At 45.3% G+C, this 25,504-nt stretch overlaps 1 protein-coding gene across 1 annotated transcript; it reads right to left on the bottom strand.

The window, feature by feature from the left end:
* Positions 1-22: 22 nt before the first annotated feature.
* LOC128094779 (cytochrome c oxidase subunit 6A2, mitochondrial) lies at positions 23-3,574 on the bottom strand. The gene is made up of 4 exons (XM_052713301.1): positions 3,412-3,574; positions 608-775; positions 299-435; positions 23-219 (listed from the first exon to the last, which is right to left on the bottom strand). The coding sequence occupies exons 2-4, from the start codon at positions 678-680 to the stop codon at positions 136-138; spliced, it is 294 nt and encodes a 97-aa protein (XP_052569261.1). The 5' UTR covers positions 681-775; positions 3,412-3,574; the 3' UTR covers positions 23-135.
* Between the last annotated feature and the right edge of the window lie 21,930 nt (positions 3,575-25,504).

Raw genomic sequence — 25,504 nt, 5'->3', positions numbered from 1 at the left:
TCCCAAAGAGCCAGAGGACACAGAAGTTCCACACCTTTATTGCACTTAGGACTGTCCACTGGACTTCAGGGGCTCTCGTAGCCGGGACGCAGAAGGTCAATTTGGAGAGTGTGAACGAGTGTGTCTGCTGGGACTTCAAGGGTGCTCATAGCCCGTGGGCAAAGGATTGACATGGGGATTGTGGAAAAGTGTGTGGTTGCCATCCCCCCAGGAGAAGGGCTGTGGAGAGAAAGCAGACAGATCACTCCAGTCCCTCCCCTGGATTCCCCTGCCGGCCCTCCCTCAGCCCCTGGCATACCTTGGTGCGGATGCGGAGGTGGTGGTAAGGAATGAACTCTTGGCGCTGGTGGTGGCCAGCATGCATCCAGCAGTTGAGGGTGCAGAGGGCCACGCTGGGCAGTGCTAGCACGAAGGTCAGGAAGCGCCAGGTGTTGGCTGGGGGAGCAGAGGTGAGGGTAAGAGAGACGCTATCCCTGGGCCTAGAGGCCTGAGAGATCAGTGCCTGGTGGATCAGGAGAGGGCAGCCGGGAGAGGGAGGGGGAAAGAGGAGGACAAGAGAACAGATGGGCTAGGCTACTAAGTCAGAGTCGGGCCTAGCCCCACTTACCTCCCGCCCCTCCATGGTCTCCTTTGGCTGCGCTGGCCAAGCCCCGACTCAGGACCTTAAGAGGCAGAGCCATTGCCGAGGAGAAGCTGGGAATGGCACTGTCCTTTTCTCTCTCCTTCACCCAGCCTAGAGGATCTCCTCCCCTCTCTGAGCCAATCACCTGTTGAGCTGGAACACAGATGGCTATTTTTAGGGGCTTTCTCTATCTAAAGTGGGGTTGACTGGCAGGAGCTCCTCTCCGGGCAGCTGATGCAATGTGCCTTCCATTTTGGCAGGAGAACATTGAAAGTGAAATATGCCCTGACTTGGTGATACAAACCTGTCACCCCAGCACTTGAGCTGTGCAGGCAGGAGGGCCAGAGTTCAAGGCTGCCTTTGCCTACTTAGTGAATCTGAGCACAGCCTGGGTGGCATAAGACCCTGGTTTTAAAATGAAATAAAAGCTGGGCAGTGATGGTGCACACGCCTTTGATCCCTGCACGCAGGAGGCAGAGGCAGGTGGATCTCTGAGTTCTGCTCAAGAGAGCAAGCTCCAGGACAGCCAGGACTACACAGAGAAACCCTGTCTCACAAAAACAGCAACAACAAATGGGTGGTGGGAGGGTGAGGAGACGTAGTTTAGGTGGTAGAATGCCTGGAGTGTCTGCCTGCCTAGTACCCACGATGCCCTGTGTTCTGTGCCCAGAGCTACATAAGCCCAGTGTAGTGGCACATACATATCTTTAATGCCAGCACTTGAGATATGGAGGCAGGAGGATCAGGAGTTCAAGGCCATCCTAGACGACAGACCAAGGTCAAAGCTAGCCTGGGCTACACTAGACTCTCTAAATAAATAATTTAAAATATACTACTCCTTTTCATAGTGGTGGGGAATGACTTTACTTAATATTCTGATCTCAATGGCTAGCACAGAGTAGGCATGGAATATGCATAAAATTAATGAAGTGCCCATTAAAAAAATTTATTAGTGTGGGGAATTGCATCCCAGGGTTATGTGCATGCTAATTAAATGCTCTTCCTGAAAGGACTCTAGCCAGCCCAGGCCTGACAAACACGCTCTGGCAGGCCTTACCCTTTCTCTCCGATTCCCTCTGCCTAGTTAAAAACCCTTACCTTACATTCCTAAAGCCAGACACCAAGCTCTATTCCCTTATTTGGCCAATTCCTCCTCCTGAGGCTGACTACCAAGGTCCAGCTATCAAAGAATTGAAGCCCAGCAATCAAAAGCCCCCTTTGGCTCACCTAATTAACACAACTAATTAAAATTAAACACCTCATCCTAACATGGGGTCTCCCATTTTACCTTTATAAACTGCCATTTTCCTGTGGGCCACGTCTGTCTCCTCTCTATCCAGAGGTAGTCCTCTGTCTCCCACCTCGGGGGACAAATACCCTTCTCCCTCTCCCTTGTTCCCTGTCATCCTCGGTCTCCTGTCTTTGTCTCTTATTCCTGCCCTCTGTCCCTCTGGGGCAAGTAAATCTTTGCACTGAGAAATTGGTCTCGGGGTATTGAGCCAATGCTGATCTCCTTCCTTCCCCTGAGCTCAGTCCTTGTCTTTATTTTATTTTGTATTATCAGAATGTGTGCACATACATGACAGCACTGTGTGGAGTTCCGGGGACGGGCAGCTTTGCTCTCTCCTTCTACCTTCAGGTGGATTCTGGGAACTAAGCGCAGGACACCAGACTTGTGTAGTGGGCACCTTTGCCCACTGATCCAGCTAAGGCAAAGGGAGAGGAAAGATCCAAAGAGCTAGAGGTGGAGAATCACTGCAAGGAAACAGCACCTTCAAGCACTGTAGACAGAGTTATACCCTCAGCCATTGAATGGAGCGCAAATTCTAACTGGTCTTAATAATAAAAACCCAGAGCCAGATATCAGGGTAAATGCTGAAAGATCAGAGAGACAAAGAAGCAAGCCACAGCCACATCTCGCCCCACCAACTCCTCAGCCTGAAAGGGGTTGAGCTCCTGTCTCCTCCCACCTTATATTCCTCTCTCTCTGCCCAGCCATATCACTTCCTGTTTCCTTCTCAAAGTGCTGGGATTAAAGGTGTGAGCCACCATTGCCTGGCCTCTGGTGACTAGCTCCGCACTCTGATCTCCAGGCAAGGTTTATGTGTTAGAACACAAACAAAATACCACCACAACTGAACTTTTGTTCGTTCTCTCTGAGAAAGGCGCTCACTCTGTAGGCTAGGCTGGACTCAAACTCATGACCCTCCTGCACTAGCTTCCTAAGTGCTGAGGTCACAGGTGTGACTTACACTGTCTGTGCTCAGACTTGCCAGTCTTAACAGGATGCCTCCAGCTTGGAGCAAAGTTTGATGTGTCTAACCTGAACTCAATTTATAAAAGTGAGTGAGGTACATTTTCCGGAAAGGCCTCTACACCCGTATCTCTTATTTACTTTAAACTGGGTCTGGTGAGATGGCTCGGCAGGTAAGGGTGCTTGTTGTCAAGCCTGAGTTTGATCTCAAAGATCCACAAGGTAGGCAAGACTCCTGCACATCTTCAAGCTCCCCTCTCCCACAAATAAACAAATAATGCACTGTAACAGAAACTGAATAGTTTCCACCTACCAAGGTTCCTCCTTCAGTTCGTCTTCCTTGGTGACTCCTTACTAAATTATAATGACTTCTTTCGAGAGTCACTTTTGTCCTGTTGGAGTTTAGGGCTGCTGTGGAGATGGGACTTCATACTTACCTGTCACCTCCCTGTATATGCAGTTCCGTCTAACCCCTTCCCTATTTTGTACCACTCTGGCTACTGAAGAAAACAGAAAGAGGAACATTTTTACTTACAAAAGAGTCTGGGTCCCCCTTTCCTCCGAAGTAGCCTCTCAGAGGTTTGCTGAGAATTCCCATCCCTGCTGTGTAGGCCAGGAAACCCCAAGAGCTCTACTTGCTGTAACTTGGTGAGTGCCGCAAAGGTTGTTACTGTCCTCTGCCGCCATCGTGTGGTGCGCTTGCCCAAGTACCTGAAAAGTTTTACTTGTGCGCTAGGTTGTTGATTTTTTGTGCTGCTCAGGACTGAACCTAGAGGCTGGGCATACTGGGCAAACTCACACTCCCAGCCCACCTTTTATTTCTTTTTCTCATTTGGTTTTTTGAGACAAGTGCTCACTGAGTACCCATCTGGCCTGGAACTTAAGTCCTCCTTGGTGCTGTTTTTCAAGGTGCTTGCTTCCACATCCAACTGGGTTTTATCTTAAACCAGTGCCCCTGTGTGGAGACTGTAGGAACTGCACCCACCACTGTCTCTGAGCTCTCCCTGTGCCATTCATTAGAGACCCATTCCCGGAAGTCTAGTTCACCAATTGCTAAGCCCCACCGTGCACATCCCAGCCATTTTTTATTTGCCAAGTGGTGGCAGCGGCAAGGTGTTTGGAGTGATGGCTCCCATCAATCTTCCTATGCCTGTTCCCTGGGACACTACATGTTGGCAGAGGTTTTGTGAGTTCCTGCCAAAGCACCATGTCACTGGGGAAATCAGACTCAGAAGGAAGGGTGGACGTGGTGCAGGAGGGACCCGTCCCATTTTATTTTTAGAGAACATTCATCTACAAGGACAGGCGGGATGTATAGCCAGGCATAAATCATTAATGAAGGTAGATAATTTTCCCAGAATATCTGTCATTCACAGGTACAGCAGGCCTAACATAATCCTTCATGCGCGGCTTCACACCTTGGAGGCATGGTGGCTAGGCCTATAGGAACCATTAAGGTCAACAGTACCTTGAGTCCAAGGGGAGCAGAAGGCACTGTGATCATGGCCTCCAAATGTCCCTGTTGAATTCCTCAAGATTCTGCCATGCACAGACCCATCGGCTTCTGGGTTTGCCACAGGAGCCGGGCTGTGGAGTTCTTCAAAGTTCTGCCATGTGCTGGCCAACCAGCTTCTGGTTGAGGGGGGAAGAGAGCTGATGAGTCTGCCCTTGTCACTGGATGGTGACCTGGGGGACTGGTCTGAGTGGGCTTCTGCAGTCCAGGGCTCCTCTTCCTCAGTTGGAGTTGCTGTCTTTATGCAGGCATGGTGGATGCACAGGAAGATATCTCCAACAGTATTTAGATGATTGTCCAGAGTTCGGCCCGTTGTACTGGCTGGTGCTACGGCAGAGCTTCTACATTGTATTTATTTGAAACTGCCACGGGGACTCCTCATAAAATCAGGTATTTGCCGGGCGGTGGTGGTGCACGCCTTTAATCCCAGCACTTGGGAGGCAGAGGCAGGCGGATCTTTGTGAGTTCAAGGCCAGCCTGGTCTAGATGAGCGAGATCCAGGAAAGGCGCAAAGCTGCACAGAGAAACCCTGTCTCGAAAAACCTAAAAAAAAAAAAAAAAAAAAAAAAATCAGGTATTGACCTCTCAGCCCCGGAATTATCTTTGCTAAGAAGAAAACTGAATGCCAAGTTAAAGGATGTGCCAATTGAACTAGCATGCAGGCTCCATACGAACTGGGCAGTAGGCTTATGTACAAGGTCCCCCTGTTTACAGCGTCATAATGTGTCAATTCAGGAAACAAATTACTATTTGATTCTCTATTGCTTGAGAGAGTTGGAATGTGGGTACAGACTCCAAGACCCTCCACTGGGCAAGCGAATCCACTCCCCACCCCCACCCCCGCCCCAATCATGTGAGACATGAGGAGAAATTCTTCTTCCCTACAGACAGGAGATTTCTCTAGTCCAGGCTGCATGGCCACGGCCAGGAGCAGAAGGCTGTGGCAAGTCTTATCTCCCTATGCATCCCTATCTTGTATTGAGGCTAGCATGCAACTTACTCTGATGGAATCTGTGTCCTATCTAGAGGAAAGGGTACCACTTGAGCCTGGGGAAACCCTGCCGTGCAAATGCACCAACCAATTACTCTTATAGAGTGCACATAGTGTAAATTTAACCCATTTTATTCAATTATTCAATTCTGCATAACCAGGTCTGATTTTTATAATTTCTTATTGCTAAAGTACTCTTGATTTTAAATATTATTTCAGATGAGCAAACTTCAAGCTTAGTTTCAAACTTGCTCTGCTTTCCTGTTTTTAAGCTTTCCTCTGACATTTTTACAACACATACGGAAGAATGAATAATGGGAGATATCAGTTGGCCTCTGCCTCCAATCTGATCTCTGTAAACAAATTACATTGGTATTTGAATGGCTACAAACATATTTTAGGCATAGTAAAAACACTTAATCACTTATGAAGTAATGGATCATTAATTCACATTTTAATTACTTTTGTTCTAAAAATTAATAATAAACTAAAAACTCCAATATTAGGATTTATCTTGGGATAATTTATCTTTGTTAAGATTTTGAGCCCTAAAAATAATAAATTTTGAATTGAAGCTCTTTTTAGTACCAAAATAAACTTCAAACCATTAATATAAGCCACAGAGAAGCTTGGGACCTCATTTTGATAATTATTTTATAGTGTACCTCTATAAAATCTAAAACACTTTACAAGATCATGCATTAAGTATATGGTTTTCTTTAATTCTATACATTTTGTGTTATTAATTTCTATAATAAAAACCATTTCAGAAACTCTTAAAGTGATTTCCATTTTCATTATATTCGAAATCTAAAAGGTGGCTTTATCTGTTCGGAGCATTTGTTTTTCCCCAAACGGGCATTTTCTTTTATTTTGGAATCCTCATTTCTAAAGTAAGATTTCCTGGAATGTCAACACCTGACATTAATTATCTTTTATATCAAGCAAACCCATTTTCATCATAAGGATATAATTCAGTAGAGAGGGTCAGACTGGTTCTCATAAGCAGATGTTCATAAGGATGAAGTTGTGTGCAGTGACTCATTACCACAGCTATTGTTGTGCCCTGGTTCTCCCAAATGGTAAAGTTTAACCAAGTTAAATAAAGGCATGAGATTAGACACATGCTTTAAGCATGTTTTTGCTATCATGAATAGATTGTTATAATCTTAGGAACATTAATAAACTCTAATCAGTAAACACATCATCAAGTCCCATTTCTCATAAATTTTGTATTACTTATATAATTACTTATATGTTCAGACCTTTTAGGACTTGGCTTTACATTTTCATGGTTTCGTCCATTGTTATATTTTTACTTTTAGGACAAAGCTTATATATTGTATCTATATATGATTCACGTTTATCTAAAATATTTTAATTATTTTTATTAAAGATACAACCTTATAGTTACATCTTTTGAAACATTTTAACTTTTTATGTGTTGTAACTTAAGTAAACTTTTTTCTACTTGCAATTTTATATCCTTTTAATTTTTTCCCTGTGGTCTACAGATATATTTTGATCTTTTGAAACATTTTAACTTTTTATGTGTTGTAACTTATGTAAACTTTTTTCTACTTGCAATTTTATATCCTTTTAATTTTTTTCCCTGTGGTCTATAGATATATTTTGAATGAGGAACATTTTTTATAAATAGAGCTATCAGGAAAAATGTACTTACAGCTAAAAATCTTTACAGATTGTATTAGGTTCTCCAGAGAAACAACTGATAGAATAAATATAAATTACAGTGGTTTACAGGCTATGGCCCAGCTATTCCATTACTGACTGTCTCCAGACGGAAGGTCCAAGAACCCAGTAGCTGTTCAGTCCACATGGCTGGATGTCTCAGCTGGTCTTCAGTGTACGCCGGCATCCTAAAGAAGTCAGCTCTAATGCCAGTGAATGAATGGACTTGCCAAGGAGAGCGAGGGTGAGCAGGCAAAGAACAAAAACTTCTTTCTTCCATGTTCTTTCTGTGGGCTGCCACTAGGAGGTGTGGCTCAGATTAGAGGTGAATCTTCCCATGTCAGATGATCTGGACTTAGGCTGCGTCTTCCCAAATTTAATTTAAAATTTAATTAAGAAAAGCCCTCTCTGGTGTACTCAGCTGCTTGGGTTTTAGTTAATTCCAGATGTAGTCAAGTTGACAGCCAAGAATAGCCATCACACATGTCCACCCTGTAATTGTAACTTTAGATAACAAGCCATGTATGTTATTTTTTTCCTCATTAGAAGTCATGTGAAGTATCACCTCTTATTTTCTCTCTGAGTTCTGGAAACATCCAGCCTTCTTAATTTTTATATGTGTCCTTCTTTAAAAAAGTTTTTTTAAGGCCGGGCAGTGGTGGCGCACGCCTTTAATCCCAGCACTCGGGAGGCAGAGGCAGGCGGATCTCTGTGAGTTCGAGGCCAGCCTGGGCTACCAAGTGAGTCCCAGGAAAGGCGCAAAGCTACACAGAGAAACCCTGTCTCGAAAAACCAAAAAAAAAAAAAAAAAAAAAGTTTTTTAATATCATGAGATATAATTAACAAATAAATTTACCATATGTTGTGAGAAATTTTCCTAAGAGGGTGGCTTAAGCAATATCTATTTCCACTGGAGTCTTTCTTCATCCGGTATGGATGCCAGCTCCCCCATGGCTGCATAGATAGAAATCCCCCTTTCTTAGTCTCTCCTAGACGCTATACCCTAGTTTGACCTCAAATACCTTGAGACTGTATGCAATTTGAACCTAATTCATATAATTGGCTGGGAAGAGCAACTGGGCACTCAGGTGGAAGGTCAATGACACTGTCCATCTTTTCCTTCTGTGGAGGAATATAGTATTTAATAAGCTGTCTTAGTTATGGTTTTTATTGCTGTGAAGAGACACTATAACCAAGGCAACGCTTATGTAAGAAAACATTGAACTGGGGCTCACTTACAGCTCAGAGGTTCAGTCCATTATCTTCATGGTGGGAAGCAAGGCAGTGTGCAGGCAGACATGGTGCTGGAGAAGGAGCTGAGAGTTCTACATCTTGACTCGCAGGCAACAGAAAGTGGTCAGAAACACTGGGCGTGGCTTGAGCATATATGAGACCGCAAAGCCTTCCTCCAGAGTGACACACTTCCTCTATATCTACTCCAACAAAGCCACACCTCCTAACAGTGCCATTCCATTTGGGGGTCATCTTCTTTCCAACTACTACACAAGCTCAGCTCTGACCATTTTAGGCAGGCACATCTGGAGATAAAAGATATCAGTTGTTTGCCTTAGAGATACTATGTAACATCCTCTTAATATAAGAAAATTCAAGAATTCAAATTACATACATAGGGCAATATAACACATTAATATCACCTGTGAGGAAACTCTGAGACAAAACTGTTCGGGTATAAAGTGGGCAGGTCAGATCCCATTTCCAGAGCAGCTTTTCAGCAACCTTAAACAGCATATGGCAATTTACTAACATTATCTATGCCCCGAAGACATTTTTTGAATAAACTGAACCCAATGGTTTATATTCGATAGCAAACTCATTGTTGAGTCCAGTGACATTTATTTGAATCCAAATCATCTGTCTTCCTTTTATTCTGTGTAGAGTTGTCCAAGTGTGTCTTATCTGCTGGGTCTGATGGGGACTCAAAAGAGACAGACAACATTTTTTCTTTGAGTGAACTATAAGAAATAGAACACTTGATTTAAAGAGTCACCCTCTGATATCTGTACATTAATAAGATTGTAGGTGCATGGCAGTTTGCAGTCATGTTCAAACAGGATCAAACTGACAGAGTTATCTTTTTTATCAATGTCTAGACATTCCGTGGCTGGCTTTGGGGTGACCAACTAGTTGAAAGCCTATAACCATAATCAGTTGTGTGTGCCTGCAGATGGGAGCAGTCAACCTGAAAAACTCAAATAGTTTCCCTTTAAACATCCCCTTTGCCCTCCTTCTAAACTCATAAGTACCTGTAACAGGAGAACATTAAACATAAAACCATAAAAACTAGATATCTAAAGAAACTCAGAAAATGATGGCATCATGCTGTTGCAGAAACAGCAAGGGTATCCAGGCTTGATGTGGCAGAAACAAAGGCAGCATGCATGGAGCAAAGGGGTTTCAAGGAGTCAAAAATATCCAGTAGAAAGAGCCCAGTGTAAGTTTACATTAAGGGCCTAGCATAGTTCACATCTCTAGTCTTTGGCAAAGCATGGAACCCCTGTATGGTGCCACAGCTCAGATAAATTCTACTGTGGTGCACGTGGGATCAACAACCCTGTGGACCTGAACCATCTTGTTCTGGGCAGGATTTATGGGGTTCCTCAGAAAGGAAGAGGGACTGGGTTTGGAAGGCTCCTGACTATTGTGTAACAGTTTCTTCTGAAATTAAAATCTTCCATTTTGGAGGGAAACAAGAATTTTTAAGACAGGATGCTTTCTGAGAGGTGAAACAACAGGATGTTCTAGGGCAGTGCTTCTCAACCTTCCTGATGCTGAGACCCTTTAATACAGTTTCTCATGTTGTGGTGACCCTCAACCATAAAATGATTTTCATTGCTACTTCACAGCTGTAATTTTGCTACTGTTATGAGTTGTAATGCAAATATCTGTGCTTTCCAATGGTCTCAGGATTACCCCTATAAAATTATAAAGGGGTCGATACTCACAGGTTGAGAACCATTGTTCTAAGGGGAGGTGAGATACTGCAGGAAAGCTCTTTAAAACAGGAAATAAACAATTAAAAATAGCTTTAAGAAGTCCCTGAAACTGAGCCAGCCAGTGGTGGTACATCCACTAATAAGAGTTTTATTAAAGATAAAGGGACAGAGAGTGAACAGGCCTGCGGGAAACATGTGTGTGGAGAAGAAGAAGAAGGAACCAGGAACATAGCACCGGATTTTAAAGGCTGGGCGTGGACAGATCAACGTCACTACTACACGCAAGCGCATAGATCACATGGCCACGTTGCGCGCCTACGTAGCCAGTGGAACGTCACGGATCTTGATCACGCGAGATGCCCTGACCTGGAAATGGCTATCCTGACCTGGAACTGGCTAGGCGGAAGTGTCCGTCGGGCATATGCGAACACGCCCGACCGTGGGGGCTTGTAAACCTTTCACTGTGGCCACATTATTCACACATACATTCCAATAGAAAGACAAACAAGCCAGGTGGTGATGGTGCATGCCTTTAATCCCAGCACTCGGGAGGCAGAGGCAGGTGGATTTCTGTGAGTTTGAGGCCAGCCTGGGCTACAGAGTGAGTTCCAGGAAAGGCTCCAAAGCTACACAGAGAAACCCTGTCTTGAAAAAACCAAAAAAAAAAAAAAAAGACAAACAAAAAATTCTCCCGGGAAACTGTGTCAGCTGACCAACTTAAAGATTCTAAAATAAGAGTTTACAGTATACCAGGTGTGGTGGCACACACCTTTAATCCCAGCACCTGGGAGGCAGACGGATCTCCGTGAATTCAAGGCCAGCCTGGTCTACAAGACAAGTTCCAGGACTGGCTGTTAGGATTCTGTCACCACTCCAGCTGCATGGCCACACATTCACAGTTCAGCAGCTAAGCAAGGGGTCTTATGTCATCAGCCCGCACTGGTGATTATGTGAGAGCAGCATGTTCACGCCATCAGCGCACGTGGGGCGTAGCTCTGTAAGCATGCCTGCGCATGTGCACGGGAATCTTAAAAAGTTGAACGCAGACTCCTCCTTCTTCCTCCTCTCTGTTCTCTCCTGCCCCCACTATCTCTGTCTTTCTCTCTCTGTACGTGTTTCTTCCCCAGGCCTGGTTCTTTGTGTCGTTTCCCCCCCCCCCCCCCCCACCCTCCCCACACCCCCTCCCCACCCCACCCCACCCTCCCCACCCCCCACCCCCGCGTCGCCCTCCTAATAAAGTTCTAATACTGGGTTTTGTCAGTGGCTCGTGCCTCATGACCTTTCCACATGGTAACCAGCGTGGCTTATCATTTTTAAAACAACACTGGCTCCATAGCTACTGAGAAACCCTGTCTTGAAAAACAAAACAACAACAACAACAACAATCAAAACAAAGAGTTTACAGTGTACAGCAGCATGTAAGAAACCATAAAAATGAAGGGCGTTTCTCGGCCAAGGTGGTGGAGGCAGCGACGCTGGACGCTGCTCTTACTGGGCCAGCCGAGGCGGGCGGCCAGGCTTGCCAGTCCAGGAGCAATGGCAGCGCCTTGTGGACCAGAGCACAGAGAAGGTGTTGTAGGAGAAACTGGGAAACAGAGCAGCAGCACAGCTGGGCAGGAAAGAGGGACCCAGGGCTGCAGCAGGCAGGAGGGAGGGAACAGAGACATTCTGAGCAAAAGCATGAGGTGCTGCCGCCGGCAGGCACGGAAACAGGGAGCAGGAGATGAGGGAGGCATCCAGCAGGCCAGAGCCCAAGCATGGGTCTCTCAGGCCGCTGGGAGAGGAGAGCCAACAAGACAGACAAGCAGAACAGAAAAGGGGGAGGGATGGGAGTGCATAGCCCAAGAATCCTGGGTAAGGGGGCTTGGGGTGAAGATAAGGGAAAGCTTGAAAGTAGGGTACTCCCTCCCATCTGTTGGGTCTCTGGTGGAAGTTGCAAAGGTCCTGTGAAATATCAGGCTATGGGGTGCCGGTAAGGGTCATTTGGATTGAGATGTTGGGCTTATACTGCTGGTAAACTTATTCCCTGTGAATGAGGCAGAAAACACAAAACAAAAAAACCGAGATCCAATGGCTTTAGAATTTCTAGCATCCCAGAAATTAAGTGAGGATTGATTGAGAAGGCACAGGCTGCTCAGTGGATCGTCATCCAAAGAGCAGGGGCTGATGGGCTAAGAGTCTGAGACACGGTTGCCTGGCACCAGGACTTCCAGAAAAGCCAGAAGGTGAGGACTGTGCTCAAGAAACGGCCAGGGGAAAGGCCAGAAGGGGGCGCTTACCAATCATGCTGGTGTTGGACGAAGGAGCCCAGTTGGAAAAGTTGGAAAAGTGGTGTGGCTAAGGTTCCAGGGTCCTGGCGTGCCTCAGACTGATGGTGGGCAGGAGGGAGCACCAGGAGGGCCTGCCGAGTTTCATGCATGGCACCAAATGTTATCATTTAAAATGGTGGGCAGTGGCTTTGGCAGGTTGGAGCCAAGGGGTGAGAGAGAGAGAGAGAGAGAGAGAGAGAGAGAGAGAGAGAGAGAGAGAGAGAGAGAGAGAGAGAGAGAGAGAGAGAGAGAGAGAGAGAGAGAACTGAAGACAGCGCTCATGTTAGAGGATTTTATTGGATTGGGGGAAGGGAGAGATAAAGGGGGAGCAGAACAGCCTTGAGGAGAGAGGGGAAGAGGGAGGGGGAGAGGGAGGGAGGGAGGGAAAGATTGGGAGAGGGAGAAAGGGATGGGCATTGCCCACCTTTTAAAGGGGGCTTAGCGCATGCACAAACGGGCTATGCAGATAGATTACGTAGGATGACCTTGTCAGGACCCTGAGCAGGCCAAGGTACTGCCTGCTTGGTGGCAAGGTTCCCAAGGGGCAGGGCAGGTGATGCTTAAATGTTAACACCCCCTTTCCCTTGTTCCTCTCCCCTTCTCCCTCGTCCTCTATCTCCTTTGTCTCTTATTCCTGCCCTCTGTCCCTCTTTGTGCTGAGAACTTGGTCTTGGGGTGTCCTGAGCTGATACCAGTCCCTTTCAGTACCCCCGGGAAAAGTGTGTCACAGGGCAATGACCTGATGGCCTTCCTCAGAAAGCCTCCTGGTGGGTCTAAGGCCTCCTTCATAGGCTGTCCTGAGAAACCCCTTCCCCAACCAGTTGGCTTTTCAAAGAACACTCCATATAGGATGTGGCTGGGATCCTCTTCCACCTCTGTGGGGTGGGCCGTACTGGGACTTGGGGTCCAGTCCTGGCACCTAACCTCATCCTGCAGGTTTCCTGGTGAGTTCGTCTTTTCCCCCAAAAGAGTGTAGGGTAGAGGTCAGCCATTCTGGGGGTCCGAGAGCCATTCAGAGGGAGTTCCCAACACACGGTCAGGGAGTGCCTTCATTTCATTCTCCGAGACTGGACTGAACAGCAGCACAAAGGCCTGACGTGGAGGGAATCTTGCTGGGGCCCCCTTTTTTAAGGGGGAGACAATTCTCGGGGCTCAGAGATAACTCAGCTCTTTAATTAGCACACAGCTGTAGCCTCTCCCTATTGTTAAAGAGGTCCAGCCCGACCAGAAATACTTCATAGCTTATACAGGATTAGGCATTTGCCATTATCTTGTCCATGTGGCCATTGGCCAGCCCCGGGTGATCTTTTTATCCCACTCAAGGGAGGTTTTTTCCGAGAGCTAAGCAGGTTTTACAGAAGCTGAAATGTGCAGGTTTCTAGCCACGGCAGTTTTATGTTTAGCAAACAGAACTGGCTGTTTATGGGTTTTTTTTTTTTTTGTTTGTTTGTTTTTTCAGAAAAAGAAGGAACACACAGCAGGTTTAGAAAAGCAGGCCCCGGCCATTCAGGTTCAGCTGCGCTGTCTCAGATCGGAGGCATTATTACTCCGTTTTCTTACTCTGGTGCAACCCAGGATTTATTTCCGAAGTAAGCTCGTTAATCATGTTTGACTAATGTTAATGTTGTTATTTCGCTTCTCTTCTTCACCGTGACATCTCATTCTTCCTGTAACACCACAGCCATCCCTTCAATAAGCCCTGTCACTAGTCCAGTGCAGGATTTCTTTATCTTATCTCTAGATCACCGTCTGTTTTCTCCGTGGCCTTTATTGGGGGTGGGGTGGGTTCGTTTCCTTTGTCTTCTAATTACTTACACGGGTTGTGAGGCATGTTCGTTACAGGAGGACAGTGCTTCCTGTTGTGTGGCAAGGGGTAGCAAGAAAATGTTACAGTCTGAGCAGCACACAGGGGTAAAGAGTAAGGTGCCTGTCCTCTGACCAGGGCTTGACCCCTCCCACCAGGGCCCCATCTACCTGTCTAGGGATTAAAGTAGCTGTCTTCAGCTCTACCTGTGCAACGGAATTACCCAGGACCTTTTCAGAATTGTGTTAGCCAATGCTGAGAAACTCGGGCTGGGAAGGCTTGGTTTTCATCAGTAACTTCCTAGGCTCATCCTTTTACTGCACCTCCTTCCAGAGAAAGGGGTCCCAGGTCTTGGTAAACTAATGAACAGAGGTCAAAGCCCTAAACTGAGGTGTTCATGGCTCTCAGGGTGTGAGCCGATGACAAATGATAATATCATTAAAACTGGGTGTTTCCGCTAGGATCACTCTGTCCTTTTAATCAAAATGATGTGGTAGAAAGATCTGGCAAAAAGTTGGCCCTGAAGGCGGGTGGGTGGGTGGTCATGCCAGAGTGTATGTGGTGATGGCAGTGGTGTGGGGAAGGCCTTGGTCTGATGGAGAACTTAGGACTATTGTAGGGAAGAGGCTGAGATTCTAAGGGAGGATCCAGCCGACGGGATAATCGTGTTCCAGGAGACAAATAGAAGAAGCAAAGGTAGAAGGGCCAGTGGAGCTGCTTGTTCCCTGCCTCCCAATGTTTGTGCGGAGACGATATGGTATCTCACTAAACACTCTGGGTAAGGCAACGGAATGTGTTCAAAACATTCCTCTCTCCACGTGGTACCATGTGAGACCCCACATCTACACAATTCCAGCAAGGTTCCCAAAGGTGTGACCTAGCAGAGGTGTCACCTCCAATCTTCAGACAGGGCCCGGCCCTAGCTGGGGAAGGCTGTTGGCACTGGAGAGGGCCTCAGCCTCACAGGAGCTGCCCTGAGGGATGCAAAAGGGTGTGTACTCTTGGCTTCAATGAAGGGAATTTCAGGATGAGCCAGTATGTGGAGTCAGGGTTCATTAAAGGGGTGTACGACAGATTTAAGCACCAGAGAAACACACCTGAGATTCTGGGTGTGGGCTTCTCTGAGAGAGCTGGGCTATACTAGTCAGGATTTCGGTAAATTTAGAAGCTAGCATCTTCAAAGTATTCCTAAGGAATCTTTGGCGGGTACCTAACAGGTTTACAGTTGATAGGGTAAAACTCCAGATCACCAGAGTGTAGGAAGTTGGGCGATCTCCACTGTAAACAAAGGTTCCCAGAAAATGTTAGGGAGAAAAGTGAGGCCCATGGTCAGACACTTTTTGCCTTCAGCCTGGCTTATTGCTATTTTAATATTATTCATATATAATATATAGAGATATGGGATTTTATCTCATGCAACCTTCAAGCAAATGTGCTGGAATCCTTACTTCAAGCACAATTCTTACCGGGAGAGGCTTCAGCCAGACTTCTGGGCGTGAGGGCTCCTTTCCCATCCTGTGTCTCACATGTCACTTACCTGCCTTTCTCTTCTGCCTAGACTCACTCTGATTGTGGTCTTGGTTCTAATGCAATGTTATTAACATGAGCATGTGACTTTCACAGGTTGTACTTTGCTTAGTTTTCTTCAGTGCTGGGAATTGCACGTAACAGACCAAGTTCTCGGCCACTCAATATATCCCTAGCACTTGGCTTTCTGAGCTACGCTCACAAGACAGCCTAGGCTAGCCTGGAGTTTATGATCATCCTTTCTCCACCTCTGAACCAGAAGATTGTGGAATCCAGTGGCTATTCAGGTTTAGTCCTTTTCTGTGTGTCTCGGCTCTTGGCATTGACCATGCTCATTGCCATCTTAAGACAGAACAGTTGTGGTCAATCACCCACATGAACCCCTCAGATGGACCTATTAACACTCCGTTCTGGAGAGAAAAGGCCCTTCATGACCCTCTTCCCTGAAGTTAGAGCAGAAGTAACTGATTGAGGGAGCCCCCTGCCCTCAGGCTCTTCCATACGGTAGCTGCCTCATGGGCATTCCCATGAGGGATTATCTTTTTTCTTTTAATTGAAAATAACTTTTTCATAAAATATATTTTAATCATGGTCTCCCTCCTTCATCTTCCAGATCCTCCCTACCTCCCCATCCATCCAACTTCATGCCTTCTTTCTCTCTCTTCAGAAAACATTAAAAAGAAAATAGACCAGAATAAAAAGAAAGAAAAAAAAGCATGAGAAACACATATAAACACACACACACACACACACACACACACACACACACACACACACACAAAATTGGAAAATATACAAGCAGAAGATTATAGAAACGAAAGTACAGTATGATTTAAAAAAACAAAACAACAACAACAACAAACAACAGTTCAAACAAAGCAATATGAGAAAAACTCTCCAGAAATACCACTGAGCTCATTTTGTGCAGACTATCCAGGCTGGGCCTGGGGCCTACCCCTGAGTGTGGTTTACACATCCAATGAGACTCCACTGGAGAAAACTAATTTTTCCTTTGCAGGTGGTTGTCAGTTGAAGACAGCCTCTTGGGTAGGGACAGGCCACTTCCCCCTCTCAACTCTAGGACCCCATCTGGCCTGCACCTATGCAGGCCCTGTGCATGCTGCCACAGTCCGAGTTCATATGTGCGTCAGTCCTCTTGTGTCTGGATGACACTGTTTGCTTGGTGTCTTACATCCCCTCTGGCTTTTATAATCTTTCAGCCTGCTGAGGGAGGTTATCTTGATACATTAATTGATATGGGAAGACTTATCTTGGTCATGGACAGGACCATTTCTTGGGAAGGGGACCCTGGAGAGAGCAAGCTGAGTATATGTGCATGGCGCCTCTGTGGCCTGACTGTAGTCACGTGACCATTTCCTACAGGCTGCCACTGCCATGATGTCTCTGCTAAGATGGACTGTACTCTGGAACTGTGAGCCAAAATAATCCCTTTCTCCCTTAAATTGCTTCTGTCATGGTGCTTTATCATAACAGAAAAGTAACTAATAAGGAACTGTCTATACAAAACCCAGGTCTGATCTAAAATAAAAAAATTTATTCTTGAACCAAGTATGAGTTACCATTGCTAAATACAACAAGAAGGTAACAGCAGAGGAAGCAGACACATAATTTCCTTCAGAAATGAGATTTATTAGTGTAAAAGAGCCTCAAGGCATGATGGGGCCCCGAGATGGAAGAGAAAACATTAGACAAAAACAATACAATGTATGGAGCTTGGGACACAACGGGGCCTTACAGGGAAGGGGAGACCTCCCTTTAATGTCCGGGGAGGAGCTTCAATAAGAGTGAGAATAAGAGAATGATGGGTGTGTATGTGTATATGATGTGTACACACACACACACACACACACACACACACACACACAGAGAGAGAGAGAGAGAGAGAGAGAGAGAGAGAGAGAGAGAGAGAGAGAATAGACCACTATGAAGGGGAGGGTGTAGGGGAGGCCAGAGGAGCCTCTTCAGAGGGCTTCCTTGAAACCTCTCAGACTAATCTCCAGAACAAAGGAATGAATGGTCTGACTTTTTTTTATAATTTTAATCATTTTTTAGAGGTGGCAGGAAGTTGTACATCATACGACTTAGTTCAGCCTACCATATGTGACAGGGAGCATGAAGAAGACAGGCACTATAAATTGAGAGCTGTCAATCACAGCACAGATTTCTTAACTGTATCAGCGACAGCTGCAGGGAGGCATGGCTTGACTCAGGTTAAGGGATCAGGCCTAAAGGTGCAGGCCCATTGTGCCGACCAGTTTTATGTCAACTTGTCAAAAGTCATTTAGAAGAGGGAACCTTAATTGACAAAATGCTCCTACCAGATTGGTTGTGGGCAAGCCCGTGGTGCATTTTCTTGATCGATGTTTGATGTGGAAGGGCCCAGCTCACTGTAGACAGTGTTATCCCTGGTGGTCTTGGGCCCTGCTTACAAGGGGGCAAGATGAGCAAGCAAGCCAGTAAGCAGTGAAAAGGTTGGTATCGGCACTAGACAACCCAAGACCACATTCTCAGCACAAAGGAGATGGATTTGCCCCAGAGGGACAAAGGGCAGGGAATAAGAGACAAAGACAGGGGATGAGGGAGAAGAGGAAGGAACAGGGAGAGGGGTTAGGAGTACTTGCCCAGAAGGGACAAAGGACAGATTGCTTCTGGAGAAAGAGGAGACGGATATGGCCCATAGGAAAATGGCAGTTTATGAAGGTAAAAGGTGGAACCCCCATGTTAGGATGAGGTGTTTAATTTTGACTGGACAGGTTAATTAGGTGAGCCAAAAGGGGGCTTTTGATTGCTGAACTTCAACACTTTGATAGCTGGACTTCGGTAGATAGTCTCAGGAGGAGGAAGTGGCCAAATAGGGGAACAGACCTTGGTGGCTAGCTTTAGGAATGTAATCTAACAGTTTTTAGCAAGGAAGATGGAATGGGGAAAGGGCAAGGCCTGACAGAGCCATGTTTGCCATGCTTAGGCCTGCCAGGGCCCCTTGAAGCAGCACTCCTCCATAGCCCCCACCTCAGCTCCCGCCTCAAGTTTCTGCCCTGACCTCCTTTGGTGATGGACTGTGACCTGAGAATTGTAAGCTAGAATGAATACTTTCCTTCCCAAGTTGCTTTTGATCATGGTGTTGCCACAGGAATAAAAACCATAATTAAGGCAGAAATTGGTACTGGGCCATGGGGTATTGCTGCGACAGACGTGACTTGGGGTTACTATTGCTGTGATGGAACACCATGACCAAAACAACTTGGGGAGGAAAAGGTTTATTTGGCTTATGTGTCCACATCACTGGAGAAAGCACAGGAGCTCAAGGAGACCAGGAACCTGGAGGCAGGAGCTGATGCAGAGGCCATAGAGGAGTGCTGCTTACTGGCTTGCTCCTCATGGTTTGCTCATCCTGCTTTCTTATAGAATCAAGTGCCACCAGCCCAGGGGTGGTGCCACCCACAATGGGTTGGGCCCTCTTAAATCAATCATTAACTAAGAAAATGCCCTACAGGTTTGCCTATGGCCTGATCTTATGGAGGCATTTTCTCAGTTGGGGTTCCCTCCTCTCAGATAACTCTAGTTTGTTTTCAAGTTGACATAAAACTACCCAAGGCACTAACCATGTATTTTTGGGAGGCTTGTAAAAAGATTTTGGAACTTTAAGCTGGCAAAGCCATAGAGTGTTCAAAGCTTAATGGGCTGTTCTGTGGGAGCATGGCAGACAGAGTTGAAATGCAAATGATGTATGCCTGGCTTGTGAACTTCCAGGGGGAGGTTTGAGAGCCCCTCCAAGACTCCATAAAGGCCATTGTATGATATTTTGAATTAAGAACTATTAAAATGAAACCTTTGCTTTGCTGGGACAATTGATACTAATTAGCTGAGGCTGAAGAATCAGTTGTGATTAAGAAGGGAGCTGCATCATCGAAATTAAATCTTCTTGGAGTATTTCCTCAGGTTCAGCACACAGATGCTATGGTCCAGAGTGGGCCGAGGCTGCATCTCATGCTGGCAGATTGATGGTACAATCCAGAGTTCAGGAAGCCTCTTAATGCTGCCTCCTGACAAAGTTGGCAACTAGGCACTGCAAGCTATTGCAGGAAATTCAGTCTCTTCTACTTTTTGATCACCAGGAAACAGCCAATAGCTGCATGAAAAGTAGCTCCTTCCTAATTTTCACATTCTAGATCTCATGCAAGAATTTCCCAGCACCCACCACCAAAACTTATCTTGCCAATTTGTTGTACAGCAATTTCCTCTGAACTGAAACCTTTCACTCTGGAGGGAGGCTCCTTAAGACTCAGGAAGCAAACAACTCAGTACCCTCAGGATATCCCTGAAACTTACCAGATGAACAAGGCCCTTCCTTCCCCAAGGTAAGTAGTAAGGAATGCTGAGGAGACTCTCCAGCCTTTGAGCTGCATGCCACGTGTGCTGAGAGCTCTGAGGTTCCACCTTCCATGAATTATCACCCATGCTGGGGTGAGCTTTTAGTGATCCTGTACACTACCCTTTACTCATACTCCTGTAACTCCAATAATTCACTGTTTCAAATTGGATGTTGTTGATGTAGTTACTTCAGTCTGTTGTTGGTTTCCTATCTAGGGTAAGTAGACACTGCATGTCTCCCCAGAAAGAGTGTCACACAACACTATTATATTGGCCCTTCCTTCACTTCCAGGCTTATTCATTGTCACCCAAGGTAAGGTGGGTGGAGAGAAGGTACCGAACAAGACTATCTTTACGTAATGCTACCTAGACCTAGACTTTTGACAAACGAAAAGCTTTAGGGACTGAGATGTTTATTTCACCTATTATTTTATTCTCAGAACTTAGCAAGTATGTTTATAAATGAATGAGTTATTAATTAATAATCACTAAGGCCATCTTTTAATACAGTGGCAATTTTTGGTATATAAATGAATGCCCTTAAACTAAACATTCCCAAACTGTCATACTATTTGAGTTTGTAGATTTAGTTTTTTACACTAGAGATTGAAAAGTAGGATCTGCAAGTCAGGCACTGCCAATGAGCTACAGTCTCACCCCTCTCTCCCCTTCAACTGACCCCCTTTTTTAGACAGGGTTATTGTGGAATAGAATATTTGTTTAACTATGTAGTAAAGATGTGTTATATTTGTTTGTGTTGCAGAATAATTGTCTAACTATGTAAAGATATGTTGCTTTTGTTTATGCTACATTTAATTATGTGAAGATGTGTTGTTGTTTTCCCTTGCCTGCCTAAGGTTCCTGATTAGTTTAATAAAAAGTTGAACGGCCAATAGCTAGGCAGAGGAGCAATAGGCAGGGCTGGTGGGCAGAGGGAAAAAGGGGTGTCAGCCAGCCCATCAGGGGCCACACAGACAGACACAGAGGAAGCAGGAAAGCAGGATGGACAGTATGTACATGAGGTAAATAAGCCTCAGGGCAACACATAGGTTAATAGAAATGGGTTAATTTAAGTTAAAGAAAAAAACTAGCTAGAAACAAGCCTAAGCTAAGGCTGAGCATTCATAATTAATAATAAGTCTCCATGTCATGATTTGGGACATGGCTCGGTGGTCCAAGAAAGCCTGCTACACAGGCTCTCACGATATAACCCAGGCTGGCCTTGAACTTGTGATCCTCCTCCCACTTCCTCCTGTTCAGACTGATTTTTCTCTAAAATTATTTTAAAGCAGAAAATTACAAAAGTGATTAAAATCCAATGCAAAAATTTCCCTGCATGATTTGAGAATAATGTCCTAATGCACAACCTCTGTAGTATGTATTTCCTACATACAAGACCATTCCCTTACCTAACTACAACCTCCAAATACTTTATTTTCTACATACAAGACCATTCCCTTACAACCATCAAAATCAGGAACTTGACTGTCATCAAAAACCTTAGATTCTACTCCATCTTTCCCAGTTAACCTAAACTATTTGTTATAGCAAAAAGGGTATAGTACCTGTTGCATTAATGACCACGTCTCTTTAGTCTTCATTATTCTAAAACACTGTGTCAGCCTTCCTTGATTTTTATTACCCTAAACCCTTTATTACTGGGATGGCACTGGTTCAAGACCATCCAGAGCTAGGGAAAATCTGAACACAGGCACAAAGGTGTGTATACACACCTACATCTCTACTTATTTCTGTATCTGTACATTACTGACAATACTGTCTACTAATATCTTTAGTTCTAATCCAACTCAAGAACCACCTAGGTTTCTTCCTTTTATCTCTTTCCTTATTCCTTACTGTATGTGTTATTTTATCAGTGGCCAGTTTAACAGTCCCTTACTGCCCCCGTCATCTCCTTACTTGGTTAATGCTCCCTAACCTATGTCAGTGCATCTGTCATGTGGATGGACACTCTTCACCTTGCCATGTATTACTGCCCACAGAAGATGCATATTTTGCTGTCTGCCCCTAGCTAGATACCTTTATATCAAATTGTTCAGGAAGGAGAGAAAGGGAGCAGGAAGAAATCAACAAGAAGAGAACTTTCTTTTCTCCTAACTTGCTATTTAAAGCAAGTTCATTGGTTTAGACACTAGACTTCATTTCATTCACTCTTTGATGTTACATTTAAAAAAATGAACGAAGTCTTTCCTGAGTTGAGGGCATGAGCTTGGGTGAATGTACTTGGAGGAGCCTGCTTTTTGAATATGTAGAGTCGAGGCCTCCTTTACTCCATCCCTGGAGAGCAGTGGATGTTAGTAAACCTAGAGAGGCCTCACATGGCAAGACAACTTCAGTCTTTTTTTATCCTGTCACTCTGGTATCTTCTAGGACATCCTAGAAGACTCTGTGGTCAGTTTAGAGCTGACACTGATGAAGAGAGGTAGATTGTATGAGTGGAACTGTTGTGGAATAGAATATTTGTTTAACTAAATAAAAATGTGTTTGTGTTACAGAATAATTGTTTAACTATGTAAAGATGTGTTGCATTTGTTTATGCTACATGTTCAATTATGTAAAGGTGTGTTGCTTCTGTTTATGCTGCATTTGTTTAATTATGTAAAGATGTGTTGCTGTTTTACCTTGCCTGCCTAAGGCACCTGATTAGTTTAATAAAAAGTTAAGCCGGGCGGTGGTGGCACACGCCTTTAATCCCAGCACTTGGGAGGCAGAGGCAGGCGGATCTCTGTGAGTTCGAGGCCAGCCTGGTCTACAGAGCGAGTTCCAGGAAAGGCACAAAGCTACACAGAGAAACCCTGTCTCGAAAAACCAAAAAAAAAAAGAAAAAAAAAAGTTAAATGGCCAATAGCTAGGCAGAGGAGGGATAGGCAAGGTTGATGGACAGAGAGAAAAGGGGTGTCAGCCAGACAGACACAGAGGAAGCAGGATGGACAGTATGTACATGAGGTAAATAAGCCTCAGGACAGAACATAGATTAATAGAAATGAGATAATTTATGTTTAAAAAAGCTAGCTAGAAATAAGCCTAAGCTAAGGCTGAGCATTCATAATTAATAAATCTCCATGTCATGATTTGGGGTCTGGTGGTCCAAGAAAGCCTGCTACATGGGACCATGTCCAGAAAAGGACCCTAGGGTTCTCTGGTGACAGTGTTTCTGAGCTATGTATATTGCAATTCCAATCATGGCTTCTTGTGGTCAATACCTCAGGAAATACTGTGGGCCTCTGGGCCAGAGCTGTTGCTAACAGCATCTTTCCATGCTGAATGGAAGTTCTCATTCCCACATTCTTCACAGTCATGGTCCCAAATGGAACTTCCTCCTCTCTCCAACCTTCCAACTCTTAACAGTTGTGGTATGGGAATGATGTGGGTCTAGGGTTGAGGGAGATAAGAAGCAACATGTTCATGACTCTGAGCAGCTATGTGGGGGAAGCAATGGGAAGAAAGGAGACTCAAGGCTCTGCTCAGGAGTCAGAAACAAAAACTTTGAGGTCCAGGCCCTAAGCCAGAATCACTTTTGATGTACTCAGATCATCACACACAGGAGGGATGGGATGACAGGAACATCTTACTACAACATATGGTATACCATGTTCCTGGACTTGTTGCTAAAGACTTCAACCCTACCCTTCGTGGGTAGCTTGGAACAGAAAGTCTTGAAGCCACTTCTCTCTCTCTCTCTCTCTCTCTCTCTCTCTCTCTCTCTCTCTCTCTCGTCTCTCTCTTCTTTTTAAGTATAGGGTCTCACTGGCTGGCTTGAAACTCACTAGGTGAACCATAGTGGCTGGCTGCAAACACAAGAGATCTGCCTGCTTGCCTGTCTCCTGGAGTACTGGGGTTAAAAGTATGTACCACCATGTCAGGCATGAAACTTTTTTGCTGGCATTGCATCTGCCCACCATTCTGTTTCCAACTGGTCCCTGAATCTGAGCATGTCTGGAGATTTACCTGTCTCCACCCCCTTGAAATTAAGAGCTCTGGGATCCTTAGCCCTGCAGCTACATGACTGAGATAAGAGATGGATGTCTGCCCTAAGTCAGCCCACCCTCATCCTCTCCTCAAACTGGCTTTTCCCCTCAATTCACTTAGGAGATGGACCCAAATCTTAGAGAAGAGAAACTGTACATCATGCGGCCTTTCTTCAGGGCTGTCTGTCCCATAGTGGGATTGTTGAGACTCATCGGGGACAGCATAGATCCAGGCCTTGCCCTCCTACAGTACACGGAGGGGAATGACCTGGGAAGAGAGTAAGTAGACCTCCCAGAAGTCCTGCCACAGCAGATGAGCTTACAGGTAGTCTGGACTCCAGTTGCCAGGCACATGGGTCTCTGTATACCCCATCAGGATCACACAAGACAACTTGATGCCAGAATTTTACTCTATCCCATGTCTAGAACTAGACAGGAGCTGGGCTATTCCAAGGGCCACTTCAATACTCCCAGATTTACTTAAGCCCTAATAGAGTGCTTCTGTATTTGCTGGATTCCCACCACCTCTCAGTGAATCAACCAGGGTTCAATACTTAGACCTCTTAACAAAGGCACACAGGAGTTTGCCTTGACTAGTTTGTGTGCTCTGCCCATGCCCGCTTTCAGAGAAAGAGGCTTAAGGAGTGATAACCTGGGTGAGGGGATAGGCAGACTCAGGAGGAGGACAGGTCAGTCTCTGAGCAATGTTAGGGGAGGGGGGAGGACGGAAATAGTAGGATGAGGATACAAATGGGTAAAGGGGACATTTCGGCTTCAATCTATGAAGGGTCCTTCTCATACATGGTAGTGTTTGGGTGTTATCCCCAGTGGCTTCTGTAGGGTCAGAAGAGTAAGAAAAAGTCCTCATGTTGAGTCAGAAATACAAGAATGATGGGACAGCCCTTACCAAACAAATCATTGTTCTATAAGATCTTATGCTGGGGCTGGGCGGTGGTGGCGCATGCCTTTAATCCCAGCACTCGGGAGGCAGAGGCAGGCGGATCTCTGTGAGTTTGAGGCCAGCCTGGTCTCCAAAGCGAGTTCCAGGAAAGGCACAAAGCTACACAGAGAAACCCTGCCTCAAAAAACCAAAAAAAAAAAAAAAAAAAATCTTATGTTGGGCGGGCAGTTAAGAATGCCTACCACTCTTGCAGAGGACTTGAGTTTGGTTCCCAGCACCAACATCAGGCTATTAATGCTTATAACTCTAGTCCCAGGGAATCCAATCCCTTCTGGCCATGATGGTGCACACCAACTCACCTCAGCACAGACACATAAAAATAAATCCTAAAAAAGATCAAATATTGATGGATTTATCTTTTCTTTAACTATACAAACAGAAAAACTAGAAATCTAAATTTGAATGTGCAGTTTGATTGAAATTTTCTATCAGTTTAAACATACACAGACAGGGCCAGACAAATGTTTGGCTTTCTGGCCTAAAAGCTGGTCACATA

This window comes from Peromyscus californicus, unplaced genomic scaffold (assembly GCF_007827085.1).
Source record: "Peromyscus californicus insignis strain IS unplaced genomic scaffold, ASM782708v3 Scaffold_4__1_contigs__length_199733344, whole genome shotgun sequence".
Classification (NCBI taxonomy): Eukaryota; Metazoa; Chordata; class Mammalia; order Rodentia; family Cricetidae; genus Peromyscus; species Peromyscus californicus.
Note: the sequence above shows the minus strand (reverse complement) of the source record. Positions and strands in the feature narration are given on the sequence as shown.